Genomic DNA, 26,690 nt, shown 5'->3' with positions numbered 1-26,690 from the left:
GTTTTCAAGATATCATATGCCAGTTCACAAGGCTGTTATATCCGCTGTTATAAACCGCGAGGAAATATGGCTTCATATTGAAAACAGACCAAAATTAACCTCAAATTGTGGATACAATTTTTAAGCATTTTTTTGGGGTTTTAAGTACACATTTGTTTTTTATAATCTCTTAGGAGTCATTCTTTTGTTATGTAATCCCTACCTACAGGCAAAAGGAAATCTTAAAATATTTTTAAAATTAATTTTCCCATTTCAGTAGTTATTCTCCGATTTCCACTCACCTTTGCGAAATCATACGAATAACGATATATACTTTTGAATACATTCGGATCATTCAATATACTTTTCAAATAATCCAATTTTGATTGCATTTTAACAGCTGAATCACACTCCAGTTCGGTGAGGCCCTTCAGCCATTCGTATTGGCTAAAAAAGCCCATTTGTGTGGCACCCATTTTGTACGCCAATACCAGCATAACAACATTTTCAGGTTCAACGCCAATATCTTCACAGAATTTTTCCATGCCATCAGGACCTGGAGGGAAAATAGACAAAAAAAAAATAATTTCAATATAAAAGGCCAAGTAAAGTGACAAACCAACAAACCTAATGTGTCCTCATCTGGATTTGTGTACTCTCTAAACCATGCTAAACATCTTTTATGGCTGAAGGTGTCCTCTGCTCGTATGTGGCGTCTGAAAATTTAGGAAGAAAAAAATTGAAATTATTCGAATGAAAAAATTCCTTAAATTATTTACTGATCCATGAGCCAAATTCTGTTGCAATTTAAAAAAAGTCTTATTTTTTTGCTGAAACTTTGTCTTGTAAATTATAATTTTTTTCTTTATTGCTAATTTTTTGTTAATTTATATTTCCTTCCTCTGTTGTCTTTTGAATTTGTTATGATGTCTGGTGTTTATATTCTAAAAATAGTTTTCTGCTGCTGCTGCTGATGTCCCTCGCTCTCAACTAAAAGATCTAAACAACTGCCAATTAATGAGTAGAACAAAAGGTTTCTTGCCTTTTTGAATATCATGGTCAATAGAAAATTTTGTACTCTCTTGCCTCCGCATCACCACCGAATGCAGATAGGTATGACGATGCTTTCTTTGGCTGGGAAAGAAATTGTTTTTTGTTTACATTGAGTCAGCAGCAGTAGCAGTAGCAGCAGCTGATGCTGAGACATGTGCTAGTAAACATTAACGATAAAAATCAAAATTTTATTGTCATTGGCAGTAGACAGACATTAAAATCCAATCTTTTTATACCCTCCACCATTCAATTTAGCGATGTTCGTCCATCTCTGGATCACTCTAGCTTCCGAACGCGATGAAGTAGGTTGATCACATTTTACTCAAATGTGTATTATGTCTGCAGGACTTTTGGTATTGAAATTGGGCCATGTAGGTCCATGTTTTGGTAAAGCCCACATATAATGGCACCCCCCTTTTTTCCGTATTTTGATGATTTTAGCGACATTATTCACCGAAATTATTTCAATTTCGGTATTTGAAGTTCGTAATGGATAGTACATCCTAACACAGAAAATAGTCGCTGTAAGTCCACGTCTTCGTATAGCCCCCATATAAATGTACCCCTTTTTTTCGGTATTTTGGTGATTTAGGCGATATTATTCACCGGAATTGTTTCAAATTTGGTATTTGAAGTTCCTAATGGATAGTACATCCTAAGGCAGAAAATTGTCTGGGCAGGTTCACGTCTTCGTATGGCTCCCATATGACGGTTCCCCGCGATATTCGGTATTTTGATGATTTAAGCGACATTTTTCTCCGGAAATATTTCAAATTTGGTATTTTAAGTTCTTAATAGATACTACAGCCTAGGACAGAAAATTGGCTGTGCAGGTCCACGTCTTCGTATAGCCCCAATATAATGGTACCTCCCAATATTCGGTATTTTGATGATTTTAGCTACATTATTCACCGGAATTGTTTCAAATTTGGTATTTGAATTTCGTAATGGATAGTACAGCCTAAGACAGAAAATTGTCTGTGCAGGTCCAAGTCTTCGTATAGCCCCCATATAATGGTACCTCTCTTTTTTCGGTATTTTGATGATTTTAGCGACATTATTCATCGGAATTCTTTCAAATTTGGTATTTAAAGTTTGTAATGGATAGTACAGCCTAAGACAGAACATTGTCTGTGCAGGTCCATGTCTTCGTATAGCTCCAATATAATCGTACCTCCTTTTTTCGGTATTTTGATGACTTAAGCGACATTATTTACCGGAATTGTTTCAAATTTGATGTTTGAAGTTCGTAATGAATACTACAGCCTATGACAGAAAATTGTCTGTGCAGGTCTTCGTCTTCGTATAGCCCTCATATAAATTTACCTCCCGATATTCATTATTTTGATTATTTTAGCCACATTATTCAACGGAATTGTTTCAAATTTGGTATTGGAAGTTCATAATGTATACTACAGCCTATGACAGAAAATTGTCTGTGCAGGTCCACGTCTTCGTATAGCCCCCTTATAATGGTACATCCCTTTTTTCGGTATTTTAGCGTCATTATTCACCGGAAATGTTTCAAATTTGGTCTTTGAAGTTCGTAATGGATAGTACATCTTAAGACAGAAAATTGTCGGTGTAGGTCTACGTCATCGTATAGCCCCCATATAAATGTACCCCTTTTTTTCGGTATTTTGGTGATTTAAGCGACATTTTTCTCCGGAAATGTTTCAAATTTGGTATTTGAAGTTCGTAATGGATAGTACATTCTAAGGCAGAAAATTGTCTTGCCAGGTCCACGTCTTCGTATAGCTCCCATATGACGGTACCTCCCGATATTCGGTATTTTGATGACTTTAGCGACATTATTCACTGGAAATGTTTCAAATTTGGTATTTGAAGTTCGTAATGGATAGTACATCCTAAGACAGAAAATTGTCGGTGTAGGTCTACGTTTTCGTATAGCCCCCATATAAATGTACTCCCTTTTTTCGGTATTTTGGTGATGTAAGCGACATTTTCTCCGGAAATGTTTCAAATTTGATATTGGAAGTTCGTAATGCATAGTACAGCCTATGACAAAAAATTGTTTATGCAAGTCCACGTCTTCGTATAGCCCTCATATAAATGTACCTCCCTATATTCAGTATTTTGTTGATTTTAGCGACATTATTCATCGGAATTGTTTCAAATTTGGTATTTGAAGTTCGTAATGAATACTACAGCCTATGACAAAAAATTGTCTGTGCAGGTCCACGTCTTCGTATAGCCCCCATATAACGTAACTCCCGATATTCGGTACTTTGATGATTTTAGCGACATTATTCACCAGAATTGTTTCAAATTTGATATTTGAAGTACGTAATGCACAGCACAGCCTATGACAGAAAATTGTCTGTGTAGGTCCACGTCTTCGTATAGCCCCCATATAACGTAACTCCCGATATTCGGTAATTTGATGATTTTAGCGACATTATTCACCGGAATTGTTTCAAATTTGGTATTTAAAGTTCGTAATGGATAGTACAGCCTAAGACAGAAAATTGTCTGTGCAGGTCTACGTCTTCGTATAGCCCCCATATAGTACCTCCAAATTTGATGACTTGAGCTACATTATACACCGATTTTTTTTTTTAATTTTGAATTTGAATATTGTAATGGCTTATGGCAAAAGTTGTTATGCAGGTCCACGTCGTCGTATAGACCCTAATATGAAGGCTACATTTGGTATTTTTAAGATTTTAACAGAATTTTTAACTGGTTTTTTTTTTTTTGAAAATTGCCAAATTCGTTCCAAATGGTGGAGGGTATTCAAAGATCGGCCCAGCCGAGCTTACAGTTTTTTTACTTGTTTAGGACATATATTCTCAGGCTGGAAAGAAGATCTAATATAGAATACATTTGCATTACAGAATGTGGTGAAAATTGTGATACACTCACTCATTGAATGAGGAAATTTAATTGTAACGTTATCTTGATATATATCGCCTCTGTAGGTTTCAACTGTTTGGTGACCCATAGGGAAATTCGATTACAAATAACTTTTCCATTGACTCCAAATCTCTAAAATGAAGCATTGAGAAAAATCTTACCCAAAACCAAAACTAACCTCAAAAAGGGTTTATTTTTTTACCTTTTTATTGGTCTTATGTTGATATTTATACCCATAACAGTATTCTAGTGATATTTCTGCGGAATAATTTGTCAGGCTAAAAAGCCGATATAAGGGTACTTATATATATATATATTTTTTTTTTTTTTTGAGGAATTCAGGAAAGGTGCTCTAAAGTACGAACTACTGGAAGTTTAATACGTTTTACAAAAAGGTTCCTTATTGTATTTTAAGTAACCCATTCTGGATCCAAAATGCCTAGGTTCAAAACAAAGCTTAGGCCTTTTCAGAAGAAGGAATACGTTGTCATTTTGAATTACAACCCCAAAAGTTGCTTCCCGGAATTGTGATTCCGTTTGAAAAGCAATCAGAATTAAGCTTAAAATGGATTCGAATTGTCTCCACAATTTATACAATTTAAGCTTTGCTTATGTACAACTTTTGAGTTGTCCGATATAGTCTTCAGTTGATCCAGAACCTATTCTAAAATGGATTTTCTCGTTAGCCTCTAGACACTAGGATCACATAGCCAATAGGTGGCAAGAAACACGATCATTTAGCTGACAATAAGAGCGAAATACATACTCTAAAATCATAAAAAAAACCTTTTAAAAATATCTTTCGACTACACTAGCCGCGTGACAATACTTACCTGCTACTTGTGTTTTGTGCCGTTGCCGTCGCTGTTGCATATGTGTTCCGTTGTCTTTTTGAAGTTTGGCGATCATCATCGCCCATATCGTGATTGGAACGACGTTTACCGCGGGGCATAGTTTTGTTTTTGTGCGTGCAAATAAAAATTTGCGATACTCCTTGTGTCGGTTCTTGGTTTCCGGTAAGTCGAACGAAATAAATCTCCGTAGTAGAGTTATTCAACTCCACAAAAAAACACAGACAAACACACACACACAGCACAACACCGAGTTCACCACTTCGCAAAAAACGAAAGGATTACCAAAATGATAAAACGAAACCCCTGTAAGAAAAAAAAGGCACAAGTCATAAATTGCATTAGGATTACATAGAGGGGTGAGGGGTTATACTAGAGACGACATGGGGAGATACTGGGTCCAATTAATTATTATTATTATTAATTCCCCAATGCAAAAAATTATTCTTTCAGCTGTTATTTCTTTCTCGTACAATTTTCTTGTTGGGAAATGCATACAATTTTTTTTTGTTACAGACCGGCTTTGACTTTGATTTGCTTTACTTTTATCAACTGGATTATTACTTGTTCTCTTCGGTAAAAATAATTCAAGCCATTCATTTCTTCATTCTCAATTCATAACTTCATTCACAAATTAATTTGCATTAAATTTAATTATTAAGTTAATTTGTTTTTCTTTAGAAACAATTTCCTTCCTTTTTCCAGCAGCTGAGAATGACAAGCCGTATGAATTCAATTTCTCACTTGTGCATTCTTTCTCACAAGAATCACCAACAACAACAGCAACAACAACACTTCAGAAATGAATGCGTTCTTAATGTTGCGATTTTATTTTCGTGTTTTTCTACAAGTTTTTCTTATTTCTTTTTGAAATACCATTTGTCTGGCATTAGCATTGGCAAAATAAATAAATATTTACCCCGATTTTTATAGATTGTTTATTGATTTAATGACAATAAGAAGAAATTTGTAATTTTGTTGTTTTCGGCTAATCACTGATAAATGGTAACTCGAGTAGCTGCTGGTAATCACTGTAGAGCGATAACTCGGTGGTGGAATGCAAATCACGGGCAAATGATAACTGGCTCGCCCGGCAAATCACTGAGTTTGGTGATGTGGATGGTACAATAAGAAGATATTGCAGAGCTCTCAGCTGATTCCAGTTTCTTTCTCTGGGGTTAACCAACTTCTGTCAACTTAATGTTTAATATAATTTTATGTCATAATTTTCCTCTATTTAGATTGTGTGAATGACTCTCGAAAAGAAGTCTTCGGATGTTCCAGAACTGCAAGAATGTAAGTTTCTGGAACAGAGCTCTTATTTTCTGACCGATGTCTTGCGTATTAGTTTTTGTTCTATTCTGAATTACCAAATAAATTGGATTTCAGTTATGGGTTTTGACGGCAAAACATGGTAGAAGAATATAGGTAGATTCAACAACGCTTGGGAACATTAATGTGTTACGATTTTAAAAATGTTTTGTCAAATATAAGTCGATTTTTATATTCATGAATTTAAAAAAAAAAATCACAAATTTCAATAATTTTCCATTTAACATTTTCAATCCCAAAATCGGTTCGACAGTTCATTGTCCCAGCAGCTGTGTCGATGCGACTACCGGTATTTGTCAAAAAGTGTTTTGTCAAAAATAAGTCAATTTTTATATGATTTCTTATACGACGCTATTCGGAGGTTGTAATGATATGTATTTTTCAACATTTTTTACATATTTCAATAATTTTTCATTCACGATTTTCAATATCAAAATCAGTTTGACAGTTCATAGTTCCAGCAGCTGTGTCGATGCGACTACCTGTATTCTTCTACCATGGTATATGTTCAACACTTATAGAGCTTGCTTTTTACCAAAGCCTTCATATAAAAAGCTGAAAATATTGTTATTATAAACAAATATTGCAAAGCTTTCAGTTTCGTTTTTGAAAACATTGCTTCCTGTAATAGAGAGTAATATAATATTTATCCAAAGGGGAATGTCCAGACTTAAGAAAAAAATTGTAATCAACTGAGAACTCTCGTACGTTTTTATTGTAACATGGTAAGGAGATTAGAAACGAAAAAAAAAACTATGAAATAACCTTTTGTTTTTATTTTTATACACAAAATATAAATAACAATGTTAGAAAATTTCTGCAAACAAATTGTCTTGTTTAAACGCAACTTCAAAAGAGAACGATAAACATTTAGCCGTCGCCGACAAAATTTGACAGTGCATCGCCGTCAATTGCTTCACACCTGATTAGCCGCCGTCACTGTCGCCGCCTTAAAAGCTTCGTTGTCTGCACCCGAGCAAAATCATAAAATCAGTCCAAGACAAAAATCACACGAATAGCAATTATTAAATGCAAAAAAGTAGACGGATTATACAAAAGAAAATAGAGAGAAAATCTCCCCGAAAAACGGTTTAAAAACAAATTACAATTAACGGCCTCCCCCTACAAAAAATAAAGAAATAAAATATCTGTTCGACAATTGTGAAAAAAATGAAAATGTAAGAAGCAAATGATGAGAAAAAAGGTGTAGAAAAATCTATGCAAACCCCCGTAACGAAAGAAGAAAAAAAAAAGAAATACATTGTGATTGTGTATTATTGAGAATGTATATATGGTGTAGTTGCTGGTTTGTTTTTCTTGTGTATTTGAATTGTTGTTGTTATTGACAAGGTGTTGTATTTATTTATTTTTTTATTATATTATTACTGGCTGGTGCTGCTGCTGCTCTTGGCTAGCTGAATATCTGGTTTGGTTGTGTTGTTGCTGTTTTTTTTCTTCTCCTCAACTGTTTGTACACAAAAACAACTACAACAGCAACGAGACGATATGTCATAAGATTTTTTTACTATCAATTTGGGTGAGTGAAGTGGAGTGGTGGTGTATTTATTTTGTTTGACCAGACCTAGAGTGCAAGAGAAAAAAAAATACTAAAAATATTTAAAAAAACTATGAAAGTCTCGTGCCTAATTGCTTTCCAAACTTGCAAGCAATTGATTTTGTTTAGTGTCCGCATATTTGCAAAAATGTCCAAAACATAAATGTCAACGATGTTGTTTTTGTTAGGGAGCCTGTTTTCATGAAAATTTCCGCAAAACCCGTGGGCAAATCTTTTTTTTTATATTTTGTTTTTAAAAGCTGTGCCAATTTCTGTTGTTTTATTGTTTTTTTTTTTTAAATGCCTAGTAACTTTTTTGCTATTCGCCTTTTTTTTTGTTTAATTTTGCCCATTCTTGATTTTCTTTTTATTTACATTTTTCATTTGTTCTTTTGGCAACCAAACAACATTAGGGTGGTTAATTTAGCTGGTGTGAAAAATGTGAAATATTTTTGGAGCTTGAATGGGAAGTTGCCCTAGCCAAAGGTTGAAAAGCGTCAGGTATAAAGGTCCATGAAGTTCCAAAGGCTGATAAACATTAGGGTTAAAAGTTCCATGATATATGCAGAGAAGAACCATGAAAAATTATATCAGGCAAGGCCTGCAAAATACTGGGCCAAATGTTGCGGACTGAGGACAACAAACATCCATCCTGGGCATAGGCCCAAATATTCTTAAAAAAATACTCAAAACTCTAAAACGCACTACAAACCTGCTCAGATAGAAGGGCTCAATAGTTTATTTGAAGACAGGTCTCTGCCAGAAGGCTGGCATACACTTCCATACAAATTATAGTTTGTCGTTCAAGTTTGACATATCTGCATTGTTCTTTATGGAAGACTAGTAGAAGTCCAGCCCAACATAGATATCAATTTCGTAGCATGACTTTCTTGAATTCAGAAGATTACTTTTCATGCAAGATTCGTAGGACTTGTCCAGCCCTTCGTATAATTTAACCTGGCCAAGTAAGAGATTTCAACACTGCATTTGAAGACAGGTCTCGGCCAGAATAATAGCTTGTCATAGTGGCTCAAAGTTGACATATCTGCAATAACCTTAAAGACTTGTAGACTATGCGGCTACGGTGTGGTCCGCCAACGTTAGTGCTAAACAGTGGAAAAATGCCCTTAGAACCGCAACAGGGTGCCTCCTCATGACACCTGTCGATCACCTACATGAGGAGGTGAAGGTCTTACCGGTGCGACAGCATCACAAAATGATGACAATGCAATACCTGCTTGGGTGTTATAGACAAAGCCATCCGAATCATTATCTTGTGGATAGGCAACCTCCGTCCAGGCTCGTAAGCTCATATTAATCGACCGTGGCATCAGTATAAATGCCGAATATTATCGCGTAAATATTCTGGAGGGTGTATTAAAGCCTTGGTCACGCGAACATTTTGGCCGGTAGATCCTGGACATTCCAACAGGACTCAGCACAATCGCACTCAGTACGCGCCACCCAAGAATGGTTATAACATGTGGTTCCTCGCTCCATTTCCAGCGTAAAATGGCCACCAATATCTCCGGATACCAATCCGTTGGAATATTGTGTCTGGAGTATTTTGGAAAGCAAGGTTGGCACTAAAACATGCCAAAGTGTCGATAACCTCAAACAAGCGGCAGATCAACATTCGGGCAACGTGTGACGGTTTCATTTTTTTATCTCACCCTGTATAGCTTGTCATTGTGTTTCATGATGGGCATATATGCATTGTTTATGGAAGACTAGAAAGAGTACTCCAGCCCTTCATAGAATCCCTTTTGTTACCATGACGGCCTTTAATTCAGAATTTTATGGACTTGCAATCTGAAAACATTTTTATCAGAGCCTGAAGAATTTCTCAACAAAATCAAAAATCCCTGTCTATATTCGAACGAAGAAATTTAAGTATGGCCGATCTGGTTGCTATGATTTTTTACTCACATCCCAGTAAAGTAAGAAATTTCTGTGAAGTTTTTCACGTGGTCTTTTCTTCATTGAGAGGCCTCAATCTGAATTCCATGCCAAAAAGTGGAATTGGATTTCATTCAAACCATTGGAAATATTTTGCAATCTAGTGATATTGATGAACAAAAAAAAATTATATTGTGATTTGGTATTTATTTATATGTCCTCACTCAGAGTGATTGTTCCGCCAAAATCGAATTTTCCGAGGTCTTTATAGTTATATCCCAAACTGTCGATCTAACTCCTCATAAAAGCAGCTTCATGGCCTACAATGAACGGCCCGTCAAATAAAAACAGCAGGATTTACTCCTTATAAAAGCTGTTTAATAATATATATCATGCACGTCCCGTACAGGATTTTTGTAACCTATAATCAAAAAAAGTTTATTCTTTCGGAAAATATTCTAAAGGACCACGGTATTTGCACTTGCTTCATCAGCCACTATTTAGACCATATGCCCTTAGTTTGGCCACCTGTCAAATCCCAGCGAAAATTCCACCATAGCCGGCCTTGTAACTAGTGACTTACGAAAATTTTGTCTAGGTATTTATTGTGGAATTCTTTCTTTTGGCAATCTGTTACAAATCTTCTAATACCCAGCAATTTTACAACAATAAATCATCATTTTATCTTTTTTCGAGAATCAAACAAAAATCGTTCGTTAATATTGTGGCTGCACACGCACACACACATTCCACCCACAAGACAGAAAAACAACAACAAAATATCATTGAAAATCAAATGTTTTTGGTTCCTCTACTACCTGATGTTTTGCTATGATTCCTTTGCCTCTCCCCGTCCTTTAGTGTATGGCCAATTTATGAGAGCTTTGATTTTCTTTTGTATTTTAGATATAGGTTGTTGTTTCTATATTGTTATTTGTTATTATTCGAAAGAGCATCCATACACAATACCAACAAAAACAACACCAACAACAATATCTTCATCATCATCGTGACCTTTACCAAGTTTATTTGGCAACATTGATCTCTGCCCAAGTGTGTGTATGATTATGTCCGTCACAAGTGATTATTGTTTGGCTGATATTTTGTTTTTCTTTCGTATTTTTACATTGTTTTGCTTGTTTGTTGTTACTTCTGTTTTGTAGTTTTCTTCTTTTGTTAAATTCTGCGCATGAGTTATTGTTTTTCATTTAGTACGGCTTTTTTGCTGGCTGCTTCTTCTTCTTCTTCCCTACCATTTGAAATAAAATACAACAGCCGAATAGTTTTTTTTACACATATGACGGCCGACACGACCATACATTTCTCTCTCCACTTTATTCTACTCCTTTCCTTACTTTAATGAAGTGGTCAAACTAGCCCAGCTGATTTTCTTCCCTCTGGGAGTTGAGTGTGTGTGTCAAATTTACCTCCATTACCCGGCAAATGACAAATGAGTATTTGCCAGAGTGCGAGAGAGAGAGTGTGTGTTATTAAAATAGGAATGCATGGCAAAAAGCACAAAAGGACAAATCCAACTCTGTTCACAGTGGGATATTCATTTGTTGTAACAGAGACAAACCAACACACACATTTACACACAACTACAGGTTTAACATGTTTACCTTTGCGGTTTCATGTTATGTTGTTATTGTATGTTATAGCCTAACTAGCACACAGTGGGGAGAGGTTTGACAACTTACCATGAAGAGAATTGAAGTTATCATGTGAGAAGTTTTATTCTCCCTCTTGTTACTCTGTTATTTTCTTAAGGGTGCTGGCCACTATGTAATTTGCAATCGATTTACGTTACTTGAGAAGTAAATGTATAGGAAATGGGTATAGCCTTGTAAAATGTAAATAAAGAATGAATAATAGAAGAAAAACTATAGAATTGAATATAGAATAAATGTAAATAAATCTAATTTTTCAGTGGCGTTTGCTCTACGGGTCGAGCTTTGATCACTAAAATGGGAGAGTATTATTTTTCCCCCTCTTGCTATGTACTGCTATTTTCTCAAGGGTGCTGGCCACAATGTAATTCACAAAGTTAGCATCACTTCATAGATTCAAATGATTGTCATTAAATTAGGTTAACACAAAAACACATTTTTATTTAAAAATATTGAAAATCAAGGGAGGTTTTTTTTTTAATTAGCAGAAATATTTTCTCTTAGTTTTCCCATTAAAGAATGTTACACAGCCTTTGATTTTCCCTTAACTTTACCTTTTATGAGTTTTCTGTTGCCACAACTGCTGGTGTTTACTCATACTATATGCCAATGACATTCTTGTGTCAAGTTGTTGAGTTTGAGTCATTATCATTTGTGAGAGATTGCAAACCTCAATTACCGATAATAAAATTTGATTAATGACTTGCTGGTTTTGCATTAAATAAATAAATAAATATATAAACATGTTTGTAGGGAAATTTTGGTATAATATTGGAATTAAAATCGAATTAAGCTAAATTTTTAGAACCCGTGTGGGTAAAAAAACAAAAAATTAAAGAAATTAAAAAAAACTATTCACTTTAATTTAATATTTCAAATCTGATGTATTTTTTCTCCACAATTGTTCCGAAAACGTATTTAGGACAATGCCAAAGACCTTTTGAATTCTTCGAAACTAACTTGTCGTCCAGCAAACAAAATTAAACACACTATTGATAATATATATTGTACACATAAAGACCCAATTAATTTCCAAAAGCCAAACTTTTTGTCAACTTTTCCACTTGGGAATGTACAAAAATTACAAAAGAAAAAAAGTAGCTCACAACAATGAGTGTTAATTTTCTATGACAATTTAATATTAGCATAGATAAACAGAGATGACAGCGCAGACCATTGCAGATTTAAACTATTTTTTTTATAACCTGCAACTAACCACAACACAATGACTGTCATTGGGGTTTTACATTTCAACTATATTTACATTTCAAACAATAGCACAAAGCTTATCAGTTTAGCTTGTCACTACATATTTTTAAGATAAAATAAAATTACTCTTATTTAAGCACAAGTATTTTCCGTGAGATTTGCAGAGTTACTGATTATCTATTTTTTGTTGATTAAATATTTACCGTAACCGTATTGAAAAAAAAAAACACTTATTTGGAAAAACCACTATTGCTACTAAAGTCAGTCTGTAATGAAAAATCGCTAAATTAGCAGCACTAATTATTTTTACCACAAATTTGCTGACAATATTATACCATTATGTTACTTTAATGTAAAATTTTTACCTACAATAACCGATTCTCCCTTTATGTTGTCGAAGAAAATTGCAAAAAGGAGTAGATTCTTGAAGGTACTGGAACAGAGCATTAGTTTTGATCACAATTTTGATGGACAAGTTAATATGTTAGCATGACTAAATATGTAGCGGAATATCAAAATACTGATCTTTTTTTGAAATTATAACAAATACAAAAAATCTCCAAATAAGCAGCGCTCAATAATGTTTGTCCATAATTTTTTTTTTGATTTTAACAAAATTTGACTCATCGATTTTCAAAAAAAAAAAAAATTGTAAAAAATAATCGCCACGTTAGCATCACTAAACAATGTTTGTATACATTTTTCTGGTGTTACTCATGTTATCTTGTTGGCAATACTCTTCTATTTTATAATAAATTTTAAATAAAAAAACGCGAAAGTAGCTTTATCGTTTAATTTGTTGTGACAACCATGTCAAAAATAATCATCAAGTTAGCATCACTGATTATTGTTTATCTTTATGTCACATACTCAATGTTCGAAACATGGATCCATTTTTGGGAGAGAGGGAGAAATACATAGAGAGAAAGATAGGGAGAAGTAGAAAGAGAAATAGGGAGAGAGAGAGGGAGACATTATCATTTCAATCTTGTTTTCTGAAAATAATAATTTTATCTATCGATTTTTCTATCAAAAATCTTGTTATCGATATTATTTACTATAGAAAATATTTTTATCGATATTTTTTTCTATGGATTATCCTGTTATCTCTTGCTCTTTCTTGATCTCTTTTATGTAAAAAAGTTGTTATCGATAAACTATTCTATCGATTGGGATTTCTATAGATAAAATTATTATCGATCGGGTTTTCTATGTGGAAAAAGTTGTTAACGATGGACTTTTTCATAGAAAATATTGCTATCGATCGTGTTAAAAATCTTGTTATCGACAATATTTACTACAGAAAATATTTTTATTGGTCCTATTTTCTGTAGGAAATCTTATTACCGCTTAATTTTAATGCAGAAAAAGTTATAGGAATTTTTTTCCATAGAAAATGTTGTTATTGATCATTTTTTCATAGAAAGTTGTGTTATCGATCGGGTTTTCTATGGATAATAATATTATCGATCGATTTTTCATGAAAAAATCATGAAAAAAGTTATCGATAAAATTTATTGCAGAAAATATTGTTATCGATACAATTTTTTGTATAAAATAATGTTATCGTTCGTTTTTCTTATCGATACTTCTATTGTTATCGATTGTTTTTATAACCAATACTTCTATACAAAAGCTTATTGTCGACGCTTCGATATGTTATCGATATATTATAATGTAGAGAATCGTTTTATCAATGGATTTTTAGGTAGAAAACTTTGTTATCGATGTATTTTCCTGTAGAAAATAATGTTATCGGTGCATTTTTAGGTAGAAAACTTTGTTATCGATATATTTTCCTGTATAAAATCTTGTTATCGGTGGATTTTTAGGTAGAAAACTTTGTTATCGATATATTTTCCTGTAGAAAATCTTGTTATCGGTGGATTTTTAGGTAGAAAACTTTGTTATCGGTATATTTTCCTGTAGAAAATCTTGTTATCGGAGGATTTGTAGGTAGAAAACTTTGTTATCGCTATTTTTTCCTGTAGAAAATCTTGTTATCGGTGGATTTTTAGGTAGAAAACTTTATTATCGATATATTTTCCTGTAGAAAATCCTGTTATCGGTGGATTTGTAGGTAGAAAACTTTGTTATCGATATATTTTCCTGTAGAAAATCCTGTTATCGGTGGATTTGTAGGTAGAATACTTTGTTATCGATAAATTTTCTTATAGGAAATCCTGTTATCGGTGGATTTGTAGGTAGAAAACTTTGTTATCGATACATTTTCCTGTAGAAATTTTTGTTATCGGTGGATTTTTAGGTAGAAAACTTTGTTATCGATATATTTTCCTGTAGAAGCTCCTGTTATCGTTGGATTTTTAGGTAGAAAACTTTGTTATCGATATATTTTCCTGTAGAAAATCTTGTTATCGATAAATTTTCCTTTTATCTAAAAAAAAAGTTCTAAAGAATATATTTTTTATTGATCGAATTTTCGTACAAATATTTGTTATCGAAAATTTTTTTGAGAGAAAATTTCTTATCGAATAATTTCTCTCCACAAAATATTTTTCAAAATCAATTTTTCCGCGCAAAATATTATTGTTAATTTTGTTTTTGTATATTTTGGTAACACTGTGCGCGTGATTTTTACTTTGCAGAGAATAGAAAATAAATCAAATACCAACAATTGACATTTTCAATATAAGGCTACCTTAAGCCAACAGAAAAAGTGAAAAAAAAAAAAAAACACACACTAAAAGAACAACAACAGATAAGCAAATTAATTGAAAACTTGCGTATTTGTATTGAAATTTTTTAGCCCAGTTTTTTGCTCTATTTTGCTTTGCGTTTTTTTTGTGATATTTTTGTATGTTTTCTTTTTGCTCTATTTTGTTTGACTATTCAAATGAGACATGCTGGCATTAGTTTAGATGAAGTCTTGTTGTTGTTGTTGCTGTTGTTGTTTTTATTTATTAGCGGAAAAATAAGCAATGGATTTTTGGGAAAGAAAGAAAAATGTTGTTCCGTATTTTATTTTTTTTGGCGATGGTGGGGGAGCCATGACCATCATCACCATATAGTCTCCGCCTCCGCCTCCGAGATATACAGGGTGAGATTAAAAAACTGCAACAAACGCCATAATTTTCACATTATTTTTTCAAATTTTATTGAATGAAAGCAAAAAAAGGTCGGAAATAGCTTCAAATTTTAGAATAAGTATAGATTTATTCGAATTGCTCACCTTTGGCACGAATTATGGCCTTCAAACGGCCAATGAAATTGTTACACGCTGGCCAATTGTTGCTCTGCGTAATTGTTGTCCATTCTCGGCGAAGCGCTTGCTTGAGGTGATCGACACTTTGGTACACTTTGAGTGCCAACCTTGCTCTCAAAAATACTCCAGACACAATAGTCCAACGGATTGGTACCCGTAGATTTTGCTGGCCAGGGTGCGCTGGAAATGAAGCGAGGAACCTCGTTTTGTAACCATTCTTGGGTGGCGCATGCTGAGTGCGATGCTGCTGAGTCCTATTGGAATGTCCAAGGTCTCCGGCCAAAATGTTTGTGTGCCCATTTTGGCTTTAATACACCCTCCAGAATAATTTCGCGATAATATTCGTCATTTATTCTAATGCCACTGTCGATTAATGCGAGCGAAGAGCGACCATCAGCTGTTATGGCGGCCCACACCATCACCATGGCCGACGCTTGAGTTCTGGTGGCCAACCGAAGGTGCACATTTTCAGCTGACCGGACCTCTTTGGCAAGTAAACACGATCATTTTGTTTGTTTACATTGTTCGGTTGGACAGCGAATGATTTCTCATCGGAGACCACCAAACCAAATTCGGCAGTTCATCACTTTCGACCAAGCAAAGCCCAACTCTTTAGCTCTTTTGAGTCTATTTTCTTTCTGATGCGGTGTAAGTTCTTGTACTTTTTGCAATTTCAATAGCTTTACCCCGTGCTCATTTTTATACCCTCCACCATAGTATGGAGGAGGGTATATTAAGTTTGTCATTCCGTTTGTAACACCTCGAAATATACATTTTAGAGCCCACAAAGTATATATATTCTGGATCAGCATAAAATTCTATATCGATTTATCAATGTCCCTCCGTCTATCCGCCTGTCCCGTCTGTGGAAATCACTCTAGCTTCTGATCGAAATGAAGTAAGTTAATAAAAATTTACTCAAATGTGTATTATGTCTGCAGGACTTTTGGTATTGAAAATGGGCTATGTAGGTCCACGACTTCGTATAGCCCCCATATAACTGTACCCCCCGATATTCGGTATTTTGATGATTTGAGCAACATTATTTACCGGAATTGCTTCAAATTTGGTATTTGAAGTTCGTAATGGATACTACAGCCTCAGACAGAAAATCGGTCATGTAGGTCCACGTCTTCGTATAGCCCCCCATATAATGGCACCCTCCGATATTCGGTATTTTGATGATTTTAGCGACATTATTTACCGGAATTGTTTCAAATTTGGTATTTGAAGTTCGCCATGGATACTACAACCTAAGACAGAAAATAAGCCATGTAGGTCCACGTCTTCGTATAGCCCCCATATAACGGTACCCTCCGATATTCGGTAATTTGGTGATATTAGCAACATTATTTACCGGAATTGTTTCAAATTTGATATTTGAAGTTCGTAATGGATACTACAGCCTATGCCAGAAAATTGTCTGTGCAGGTCCACGTATAGTACCTCCCTATACTCGTTATTTTACTTATTTTAGCTACATTACAAAGGGATTTTTTTTTCAAGTTTAGCATTTGAATATTATAATAGCTTATGACAAAAGTTTGCCTATGCAGGACCACGTCGTCGTATACCTACCCTAATATACGGCTACATTCGGTATTTTTAAGACTTTAACAGAATTTTTAATGGATTTTATTTTTTTCTTTGAAAATTCCCGAATTTGTATCAAATGGTGGAGGGTATTCAAAGTTCGGCCCGGTCGAACTTACAACATTTTTTACTTGTTCCGAATATTTGCCAAATGGAATTGTGAGATATATTCAACTCCCGAGCCATTTTTGGGCCACTTAGACGCAAGTTTCGATCCAGCCGCTTCTTTATTTTTCGTAGCATTTCTGCTGATGTCGCTGTTTTCTTCCGTCCACTTCCTTGACGTCGGGCTACGCTGTATCAGTATCACGGTAACGATAACGAGCGATGGTACGAGACCCAAAAGATTTATTCGCATTTAAATGCTGGAGTTCTCTATAGCTGGAGTGCTCTAATGATAGTCTTCTTAGAAAGTATGGTCGTAGCCGCAAAGTGTCTTCTTAGAAAATATGGTCGTATTATCAAAGTGTCTTGAAAGTATGGTCGTGTTCGCAAAGTGTCTTCTTAGATAGTATGGTCGTGTTCGCAAAGTGTCTTGAAAGTATGGTCGTATTCACAAAGTGTCTTCTTAGAAAATATGGTCGTATTCGCAAAGTGTCTTCTTAGAAAATATGGTCGTATTCGTATTCTTCTTAGAAAATATGGTCGTATTCGCAAAGTACGGTAGTATTCGCAAAGTGTCTTCTTAGAAAATATGGTCGTATTCGCAAAGTGTCTTGTTAGAAAGTGTGGTCGTATTCGTATTCTTCTTAGAAAATATGGTCGTATTCGTGTCTTCATAGAAAGTATGGTCGTATTAGCAAAGTATGGTCGTATTCGCTAAGTACGGTAGTATTCGCAAAGTGTCTTCTTAGAAAATATGGTCGTATTCGCAAAGTGTCTTGTTAGAAAGTATGGTCGTATTCGCAAAGTATGGTCGTATTCGCAAAGTATGGTCGTACTCGCAAAGTGTCTTGTTAGAAAATATGGTCGTATTCGCAAAGTGTCTTTTGAGGAAGTAGTAGAAAATATGGTCGTATTCGCAGTTTTTTCATCTCACCCTGTCTATGGTCAAATAAAACGCACGCCAAATGACGACGACGTTGTAAGGAGACCCCATCTCAACTCACATGATAATTAAAATGGCAAATTATTTGTATTTACTTAATTTATCAGACAACAACAACTACAACAACAACAACAAATAAAACAAATGTATATTTTATTTATCAAATGATAACAAAAAAATAAAGGGGAAGTTTCTCATCTTTTGCAGCCGGGTGGAATGCATGATCTAGCCACCCATTCAGTCTGGCTGCTTTTGGAGTCACATCATCTACATGTCCACACACACGAAATTCCAAAACAATGCCAAAAAACCGAAAATGTCATCAGCCTGTGCGACTGTGTCGTCCGTCTTCTTTATTTATAGCCCAGCACAAAATTATTTAATCATTTATTTGTTTATTTAATAATCAACAGCGGCTTCAATGTTTATCAGTGTCTGATACCTACCTTTCTTTTGTTAAACTCTGGGCATCATTATTTCACGACGATGACAATGCTGTTGCTTCTGATGATGGCCTGTATGATCTCCGATTGCGGATTATTGCGGCCTGCCGCTCTTTTTTTTTGGATTAATATTTGTCTCTGCTCCTTTATTGTGTGGTTCGGTGGTGGTTCACATCTTTGTGTTAATTTTTGTCTTGTTTGCATTTGTTGTATTCCCCCCCTCCACTTATTAATCTCTTGATGCTAGATGCTGCTGACGTCCATCCACACACTCACACACACACACTCGAACACACAAGATAAATGAACAATAACATGAAAATAAATTAATATAAATTTTAATCAGTCAGTTTATATTAATTTACTTTCTTCAGAGTCGTCTTCGTCGTCTTCTGGCTCGCATAGTGCAAAAATGATATTATACAAATGTATCATAAAAGAAAACAATTTAGTTTTGTTTAGATCTATTTAACACACACTCACACACACTCTATTATGGTCGATGACAATGGGGGAAAAAATCGGAACAAAAACATGTGATACAACGGTGACGGGAAAGGCAAGCCATCATCAAGGTCAGGGGCAATTGTGGGCTTAGTTGTAATCTATAGTTTTTTTTTTTTCAAAAAAAAAAAAAAAATCATGACATTTCAATTATTTCTATAGATAAAGAGGTCGATAAAGGGATTTTCAAAAATAAGTTGCAGCGATAACATAGTTTTCAATAGTAAACCCAATCGATAACAATGTTTTCTCTGGGTATTCACACCGACCACTATGTTTTCTAAATGAAACCACACCGATAACAATGTTTTTTACTGAAAACTCAATCGATAACATTGTTTTCTTAAGAGAATCCCATCGATAACAATGATTTCTACTGAAAATCTGATCGATAACAGCTTTTTCTATAGAAAAATTGATCAAAAATAATGATTTCTAAAGAAAAGTCGACCAATCACATCCTTTACTTAAAGAAATCAAACCGATAACAAATTTTCCAAAGAAATTTTAATCGATAACAAGGTTTCCTTAGGGGGATTCACATCGATAATAATTTTTCTAAATAATTTCCAATCGATAACAACGTTTTTTCAAGCAATTCGCATCGATAACAATGTTTTTTAAACAAATCCCAATCGATAACAACCTTTTCCTAAGAAACTCGCATCGATAACAACGATTTCTTAATAAATCCCAATCGATAACAACCTTTTCCTAAGAAACTCGCATCGATAACAACGATTTCTTAATAAATCCCAATCGATAACAACGTTTTCATAGGAAATACACATCGATAACAATGTTTTCTTAGGAAATCCCAATCGATAATAACGTTTTCTTAGGCAATTCGCACTTCGAACAATGTTTTCTAAACAAATCTCAATCGATAACAACGTTTTCTTAGGGGATTCGCATCGATAACAATATTTTCCAAAGAAATCCCAATCGATAACAACGTTTTCTTACTGTATTCGCACCGATAACAATTCTTTCTTAATTAATCCCAAAATAGAACAAGGTATACAAAAGAAAAAAATTATCGATAACAATTTTATTCATAAAAAGCCTTGTCGATAAATATGTAAACACCATCGATAACAGTATTTTCATATGGAAATCACATCGATAACAACGTTTGTAATGGAAAAAGTGATCGATAACAATGATTCCTAGAGAAAACTCGGCCGATTACAACGTTTTCTTAAAGAAATTATATCGATAACAATGTTTATTTAAGAAATCCTAATCGATAATAAAGTTTTCTAAGGGAAATCACACCGATAAGAAAAATAGATCGATAACAATGTTAACCATCAAATGCCCTATCGATAACTATGATTTTTCAACGAAAAAATCAGACGATAACAAAATTTTCCATTGAAGGCCTTGCCGATGAATATGAAAACACCATCGATAACAGTATTTTCTTATGGAAATCACATCGATAACAACGTTTGTAATGAAAAACAATGATGCCCAAAGAAAACTTGACCGATTACAACGTTTTCTTGAAGAAATCATACCGATAACAAAGTTTTCTAAAGAAATTCCAATCGATAAAAACCGTTTCTTAGGGAATACGCACCATTAACAATGTTTTCTAAAAAAAAATCCCACAATATTTTCAGTAGAAAAAATGTCGATAACAATATTATCCATCAAATGATCTTTTGAGTTGAGTCGATAACTATGTTTTTTACGAAAAAAAAATCAGTTGACAATAACATTTTCTATTGAAAGCCTTGCCGATAAGTATGTGAACACCATCGATAACAGTGTTATCGACTTATCACAACGAATTCTTGAGGAAATCACACCGATAACAAAGTATTCTAAAGAAATAATTATCGATAAAAAATGTCTTCAAAAGAAAAATTGATCGATAACAATGTTATCTATAGAGAATTCAATCAATAATCGCGTTTTCTAACATACACAGAACCGATAACAGCGTTTTCTATTTATAGCCTTGTCGAAGAATATGTTTTCCATAGAAAGCTCCATCGATAACAATGTTTTCTTAAGAAAATCACACCGATAACTATGGAAAACGCGATCGAAAATAATGTCGATAATTACCATTTCTAAAGTAAAACCTATCGGTAACAATGATTCCAACTGGAAAATCATTCGATAACAATACATTTTATAGTAAACGTATTCGATAACATAAATTTTCTTTCGAAGTATTCTTTGATAACAATGTTTTATATGAAAAACCTATTCGATAATATAGCTATCGATGTTCCATACAATTCTTTACGTAAAAATTATTCGATAACTTCATTTGTATTTTATCTTATAAAATCAATTTTCTAACGTATTGGTTCGATAACAGTATTTTCTCTAGAAAATATGATCGATAACAATGGTCTTTTTATGAGCAACTAATATGATAATACTGTTTTCTGAAGGAATATATTTCGATAACTGTGCCTTATACATATGAAACATGTTCGATAAATGTACCTTGTTCAGAATAAGTGTTCATTTTAAATAGCATTGTTCGATAACACCTCAAAAGCCCCTTATCGGACAATGGAAACAAATTGTTACCATCCGATTTTTTTTTGTTTAAATCGTTACAGCCACTCTCGTTTGTCCACTTGACTTAAAATGTGTGTTGAGCGATAAGACAATTGCATGTTCCAGCCAATATACTATACTCAATAATTACCAATCGAGTGTATCTCGAAACTTGTTAATCAATACTTAATATGATAATTTCAGAATTTATATTTACTAAACTAGAAAATTATAAAGTATTTTTTTTTTTTTTTGGTTTCTCCATGGTACCGAAAAGTCGTGACTAATTTATTTCGGTTAAATAAATTAGTAATACCCGGTATAAATATTGAATTTGCTAATCAAATTTCGTGTCAGTATCAAAGGTTGTTCATTTTTTGTGTTTTTGGTGAATTCATAAATTGTCATGAGCCTATGCGCAGTTTATGTGACAATTGAGTGCGAGTTTAACACCCGCCGCGTGCGCCTCATACTCGGAGCAAACAGAAACAAGAAAAAGTGAAAACAAAAGACAACACACAAAATCACACAAACCAACTAACTCTCTTTTATTAACTTTTTCTTTAACAATACAAAAATTCAAGTTTACGTAGACTTCAAATTATAAGTTTAAATTAATTATCTTCCCAAAATGGGAGGTATCCTCTTTGATAGGGGCAAATCTGTCCTCAATCCAGAGTCACTACAACCGACTTATTTAGTTATGTCCAGATCGGGAATACACGCAGATAAGGGGTTTTCAAACGTTTCACCGTTCTTAATCCAAAAATCTATCAGCGCAGTTGGAGGTAACATAATAGATTGCAAAAAACTCCGAAGTGGTCAGCTGCTAATTCAATGCACAAATGGAAAACAAGCAAACAAAATTATACAAATGCTGTCTCTATCTTCCGTTGTTTTCGTTAATGTTGAAGAACACAAAACATTGAATATGTCCAAAGGCATTATCTATACCAATGATCTGAGGGATTTAAGTGACACTGAACTGAAAGAGGAAATCACAAAATTGAATCTCCAAGTTACTGATATAAAACGATTAAAAAGGCGAGATCCAGAAACGCGAACATTGACAAATGTGGATTCTGGTTTGTATATACTAACGTTTAATACTAGAGATCTTCCCGAAAACGTTCTCATTGGCTTCTTTCGAGTTAAGGTCCGTCACTACATTCCAAATCCCCTCAGGTGTTACAATTGTTTTCAATTTGGACACGTGTCTGAGAAATGCACGTCAAACGTCAAACTTTGCCCACACTGCAGTAACACAGTACATACGGAGATCAAAGAAGATGGTAAACGAGAAAAATGCAACAACACCCCAAAATGTGCAAATTGTGGAAAAGAGCATAACAGCTTCTCCAAAGAATGCACCACTTACAAACGAGAATTTGCAATTCAAACTATACGCATAAAAGAGAAAAAGAGTATACACGAAGCAAGAAAAATTTATGAGATGAGGAACCCTCTACCAACAACATATTCAGACATTTCAAAATTGCCAACTATTAACAAACAATGCAGTTGCGAATGTCGATGCAAACAAAATACTCGAGAGAAAAATATAACTCAAACAGAAAAAACATCACCAACAAAAACTATAAAAGAAGCCTTGTCAACTATCTCTTCTATTCGAGAAGTGAAGAAAACAGATGGAACAAAAATTTCTCTGATACCAAAAGGTATATCAAAAAGAAAAAAGAGAGAACTGTCTAATACAGAAAAAAAGAAAAAACAAAACACAAACAGTGAAGAACTGAACAAAATAGAAACAATGGAAGATGAAACATACAACAGCACCAGCTCATATGACCAGTGAATATCAAATTATACAATGGAATTGTAATGGATTTAACAATCATATAGATGACACCAAATTATTAATCTCAAATATTAATTGCCTAGCAATATGCATACAAGAATCAAAATTTAAATCAAATTATCACAAAAATATCAAAAATTTTAAATGTTTTTATAAAAACTTAAATACAACAAATACTGCTCATGGCGGTGTATGTATTTATGTAAATAATATGGTAGAAGCCTCTGAACTCCAACTCAATACTGATTTACAAGCAATAGCTATTAAAATTAGTTTTCCTATTAAATGTATATTATGCTCGATATATCTTCCAGGGTCGGAAACTTTATCTAAAAGCTCGCTAAATAATTTAATTAATCAATTCGATCTCCCTTACATGTTATTAGGAGATTTCAATTCTCATAATACCATGTGGGGATCTGAAAAAACCGATCAAAGAGGGAAAATCATATATGATTTTATAAATGAAAATGATATAAATTTAATGAATAATATAAATTGTCCAACCCATTTTAGTTTGGCTTATAAATCATTCAGTCACATTGATCTAAGCTTAATATCTCCACAAATTGCTCGATATTTTGAATGGACTGTATGCGACGATTTACACAACAGCGATCATTATCCTATACTTATAAAGTATAAAGATTTTTCTCCATCTTTACAACGTAGAGAAACTTGGAATATAAATAAAGCAAAATGGGACAATTTTCAATGCGAACTTAAGGGTTCTTTTAACGCATTTAATTCAATTAATGATTTAGAAGAACACATAGTCAATTCAATCATAGAATCTGCAAAAAATGCCATTCCCATAAAATCTTCCACTGTTAATAAACGGCAAGTACCATGGTGGAACCACAAAATAAAGACATTGATTAAGGAAAGAAGAAAACTTCTAAAAAAATTTAAAAATAATATGAATTCTGAGAATCTTGCAAATTACCTTAAAATGAAAGCAACAATTCGCAAAGAAATTCGCGCTAGCCGTAAAAAATCTTGGATTACATTTTGTGAAAGTATAAACCTTCGAACTTCGTCGTCAACAGTTTTCCGAAAAATTAGATCACTCAATGGATCCACCAACCATCAGCAAATAAACTTCCTCAAACACAATGACACATTAGTAACAAACCCAAAAGATATTGCAGACTTGTTTGCCAAACAATTTGCCAACAATTCTTCTTCTTCAAATTACTCTTCAAGTTTTATAGATTACTCAAAAACAAAGCAAATATCACTCAATTTTGACAATAATGGGGAACCATATAATTCAAAATTTTCTATGTTAGAATTAAAATCTGCTCTGAAAATGTGCAAAGGATCGTCTCCAGGTCCGGATAATATAAGATACGAAATGTTAAAAAAATTAAATGATATCTCTTTACAATATATTTTAGATTTCTATAACTTAATCTGGACAGAAAGAGTTTTTCCTGATAAATGGAGAAAAGCTCTTGTGATACCAGTGCTTAAACCAGGTAAAGACTCAGCAAAGCAAAATAATTATAGACCTATATCTCTCACAAACTGCCTATGTAAACTCTTGGAGAGAATGATAAATAGAAGACTAATATGGTATCTCGAAACAAAAAATATATTAAATATCAACCAATCTGCTTTCAGAAAGAATCGAGGTACTATTGATAATTTGGCTATATTACATTCTGACATAATGGAGAGCTTCTCTACCAAAAAAGATTTAGTAGCAGTATTTTTTGACCTTTGTAAAGCGTATGACTGCGTATGGAGAAAATTAATATTAGAAAAACTCAATCGCTCTGAAATAAAAGGAAATATGATTTCTTTTATTTCAAATTTCTTAACAAACAGAAAATTTTCTGTTCTTGTAGGAAATACGCACTCAAAAAGTTACTATCTAGAAAACGGAGTACCTCAGGGATCAATCCTTAGTGTAACCCTTTTCCTTTTAGCGATTGACTCTATATTTAATAATATCAAACCAAATGTAAAATCTCTATTATATGCCGATGACCTTGTTATCTATTCTTCAGGGAATAATATTTCCACAATAACAAAACATATTCAGTGTTCTATTAACAAGCTATTATCATGGAATAACAAAACTGGTTTTAAATTTAATGCCGAGAAAACTGTTGCTATTAAATTCTCAAGACGCAGAAAACAGAACGATATTAACATTTCTCTAAAATTGGATGATAATAATATACAATTTGTAAACAAACATAAATTTTTAGGTGTTATCTTTGATGAAAAACTTTCATTTCATCATCATATCCAACATATCAAGGCTAAAGCGAATTCAAAACTAAGTATTATAAAGATGTTAAGATGTACAAAATTTGGATCTGATCAACAATCACTCTTAAAAATATTAAATTCAATAGTTCTGCCGACAATTGACTATGCTTCAATAATCTACAATTCAGCTTCGAGCAGTCGACTAAAAACTCTTGACACTATATTAAATACAGGTATAAGACTTTCTCTTGGAGCATTCAGGACTAGTCCTACTAGTTCTCTACTGGCTCTCTCTTCCAACCAACCTCTTAATTATAGACGACTAAAACATCTACTAAATTACACACTGAAAATATTTTCTCTGAAAACCCATCCTTTTTATTCTATGTTAAATAACACAGCAAAAGTTAGAAAATTTGAAGCCAAGTCATTGACATATCAACCACTTTACACACGAGCTTACAACGAAATGTTAAAAGTAGTAACCAAATTCCCTATCGACATAAAAAATATAAACCCATTATCAACATCAACTGTAGCTCCTTGGACTTTTACTATGATAAATTTAAATTTAAGACTTGCCTATATTAACAAAAGAAACATGATCCCTGAAGAAGTACACCAACGTTATTTAGAAATAATAAATTCTAATTATAAAAACTTTATAAAATTTTATACTGATGGCTCAGTTATAAATGAAAAATCTGGCTTTGCATATTTTGGAGACCACTTTTCGACAAAAATCCGAACTTGCAACTATTCTTCTATTTATACTTGTGAGTTACTGGCAATTAAAGTAACCCTAGAAAAGGTTCGTGAAAACTACCATGGAGCAAATATATTAATTATTTCTGACAGCAAAAGCTCATTAGAAGGGTTAGATGAT

General features: G+C 33.6%; 2 protein-coding genes across 7 annotated transcripts in view; one reads left to right on the top strand and one right to left on the bottom strand.

Annotated features, from left to right (window-relative positions):
• Positions 1-281: 281 nt before the first annotated feature.
• On the bottom strand, positions 282-5,823 carry LOC101893124 (DCN1-like protein 4; the record flags this gene model as incomplete). 5 transcript variants are annotated; one of them, XM_059124191.1, is given in 4 exon segments in its annotated part: positions 282-535; positions 607-695; positions 4,743-5,066; positions 5,680-5,823. In XM_059124191.1, coding segments are annotated over 3 exon segments (462 nt in total), but the record flags the coding sequence as incomplete, so codon positions are not given.
• Positions 5,824-7,033: 1,210 nt separating this feature from the next.
• Positions 7,034-26,690, top strand: part of LOC101892827 (microtubule-associated serine/threonine-protein kinase 4) — a 50,136-nt gene continuing 30,479 nt past the window's right edge. The window contains exon 1 of one of the 2 annotated variants that reach the window (XM_020039967.2): positions 7,034-7,270. The gene's annotated coding sequence lies outside the window, so the exon portion shown is untranslated. The remainder of the gene's footprint in view (positions 7,271-26,690) is intronic. The other variant, XM_020039965.2, reaches the window with a different exon arrangement.

The sequence above is a fragment of the Musca domestica genome, unplaced genomic scaffold, assembly GCF_030504385.1.
Source record: "Musca domestica strain aabys unplaced genomic scaffold, Musca_domestica.polishedcontigs.V.1.1 27, whole genome shotgun sequence".
NCBI lineage: Eukaryota > Metazoa > Arthropoda > Insecta > Diptera > Muscidae > Musca > Musca domestica.
This window is presented reverse-complemented; position numbering and strand designations above follow the sequence as displayed.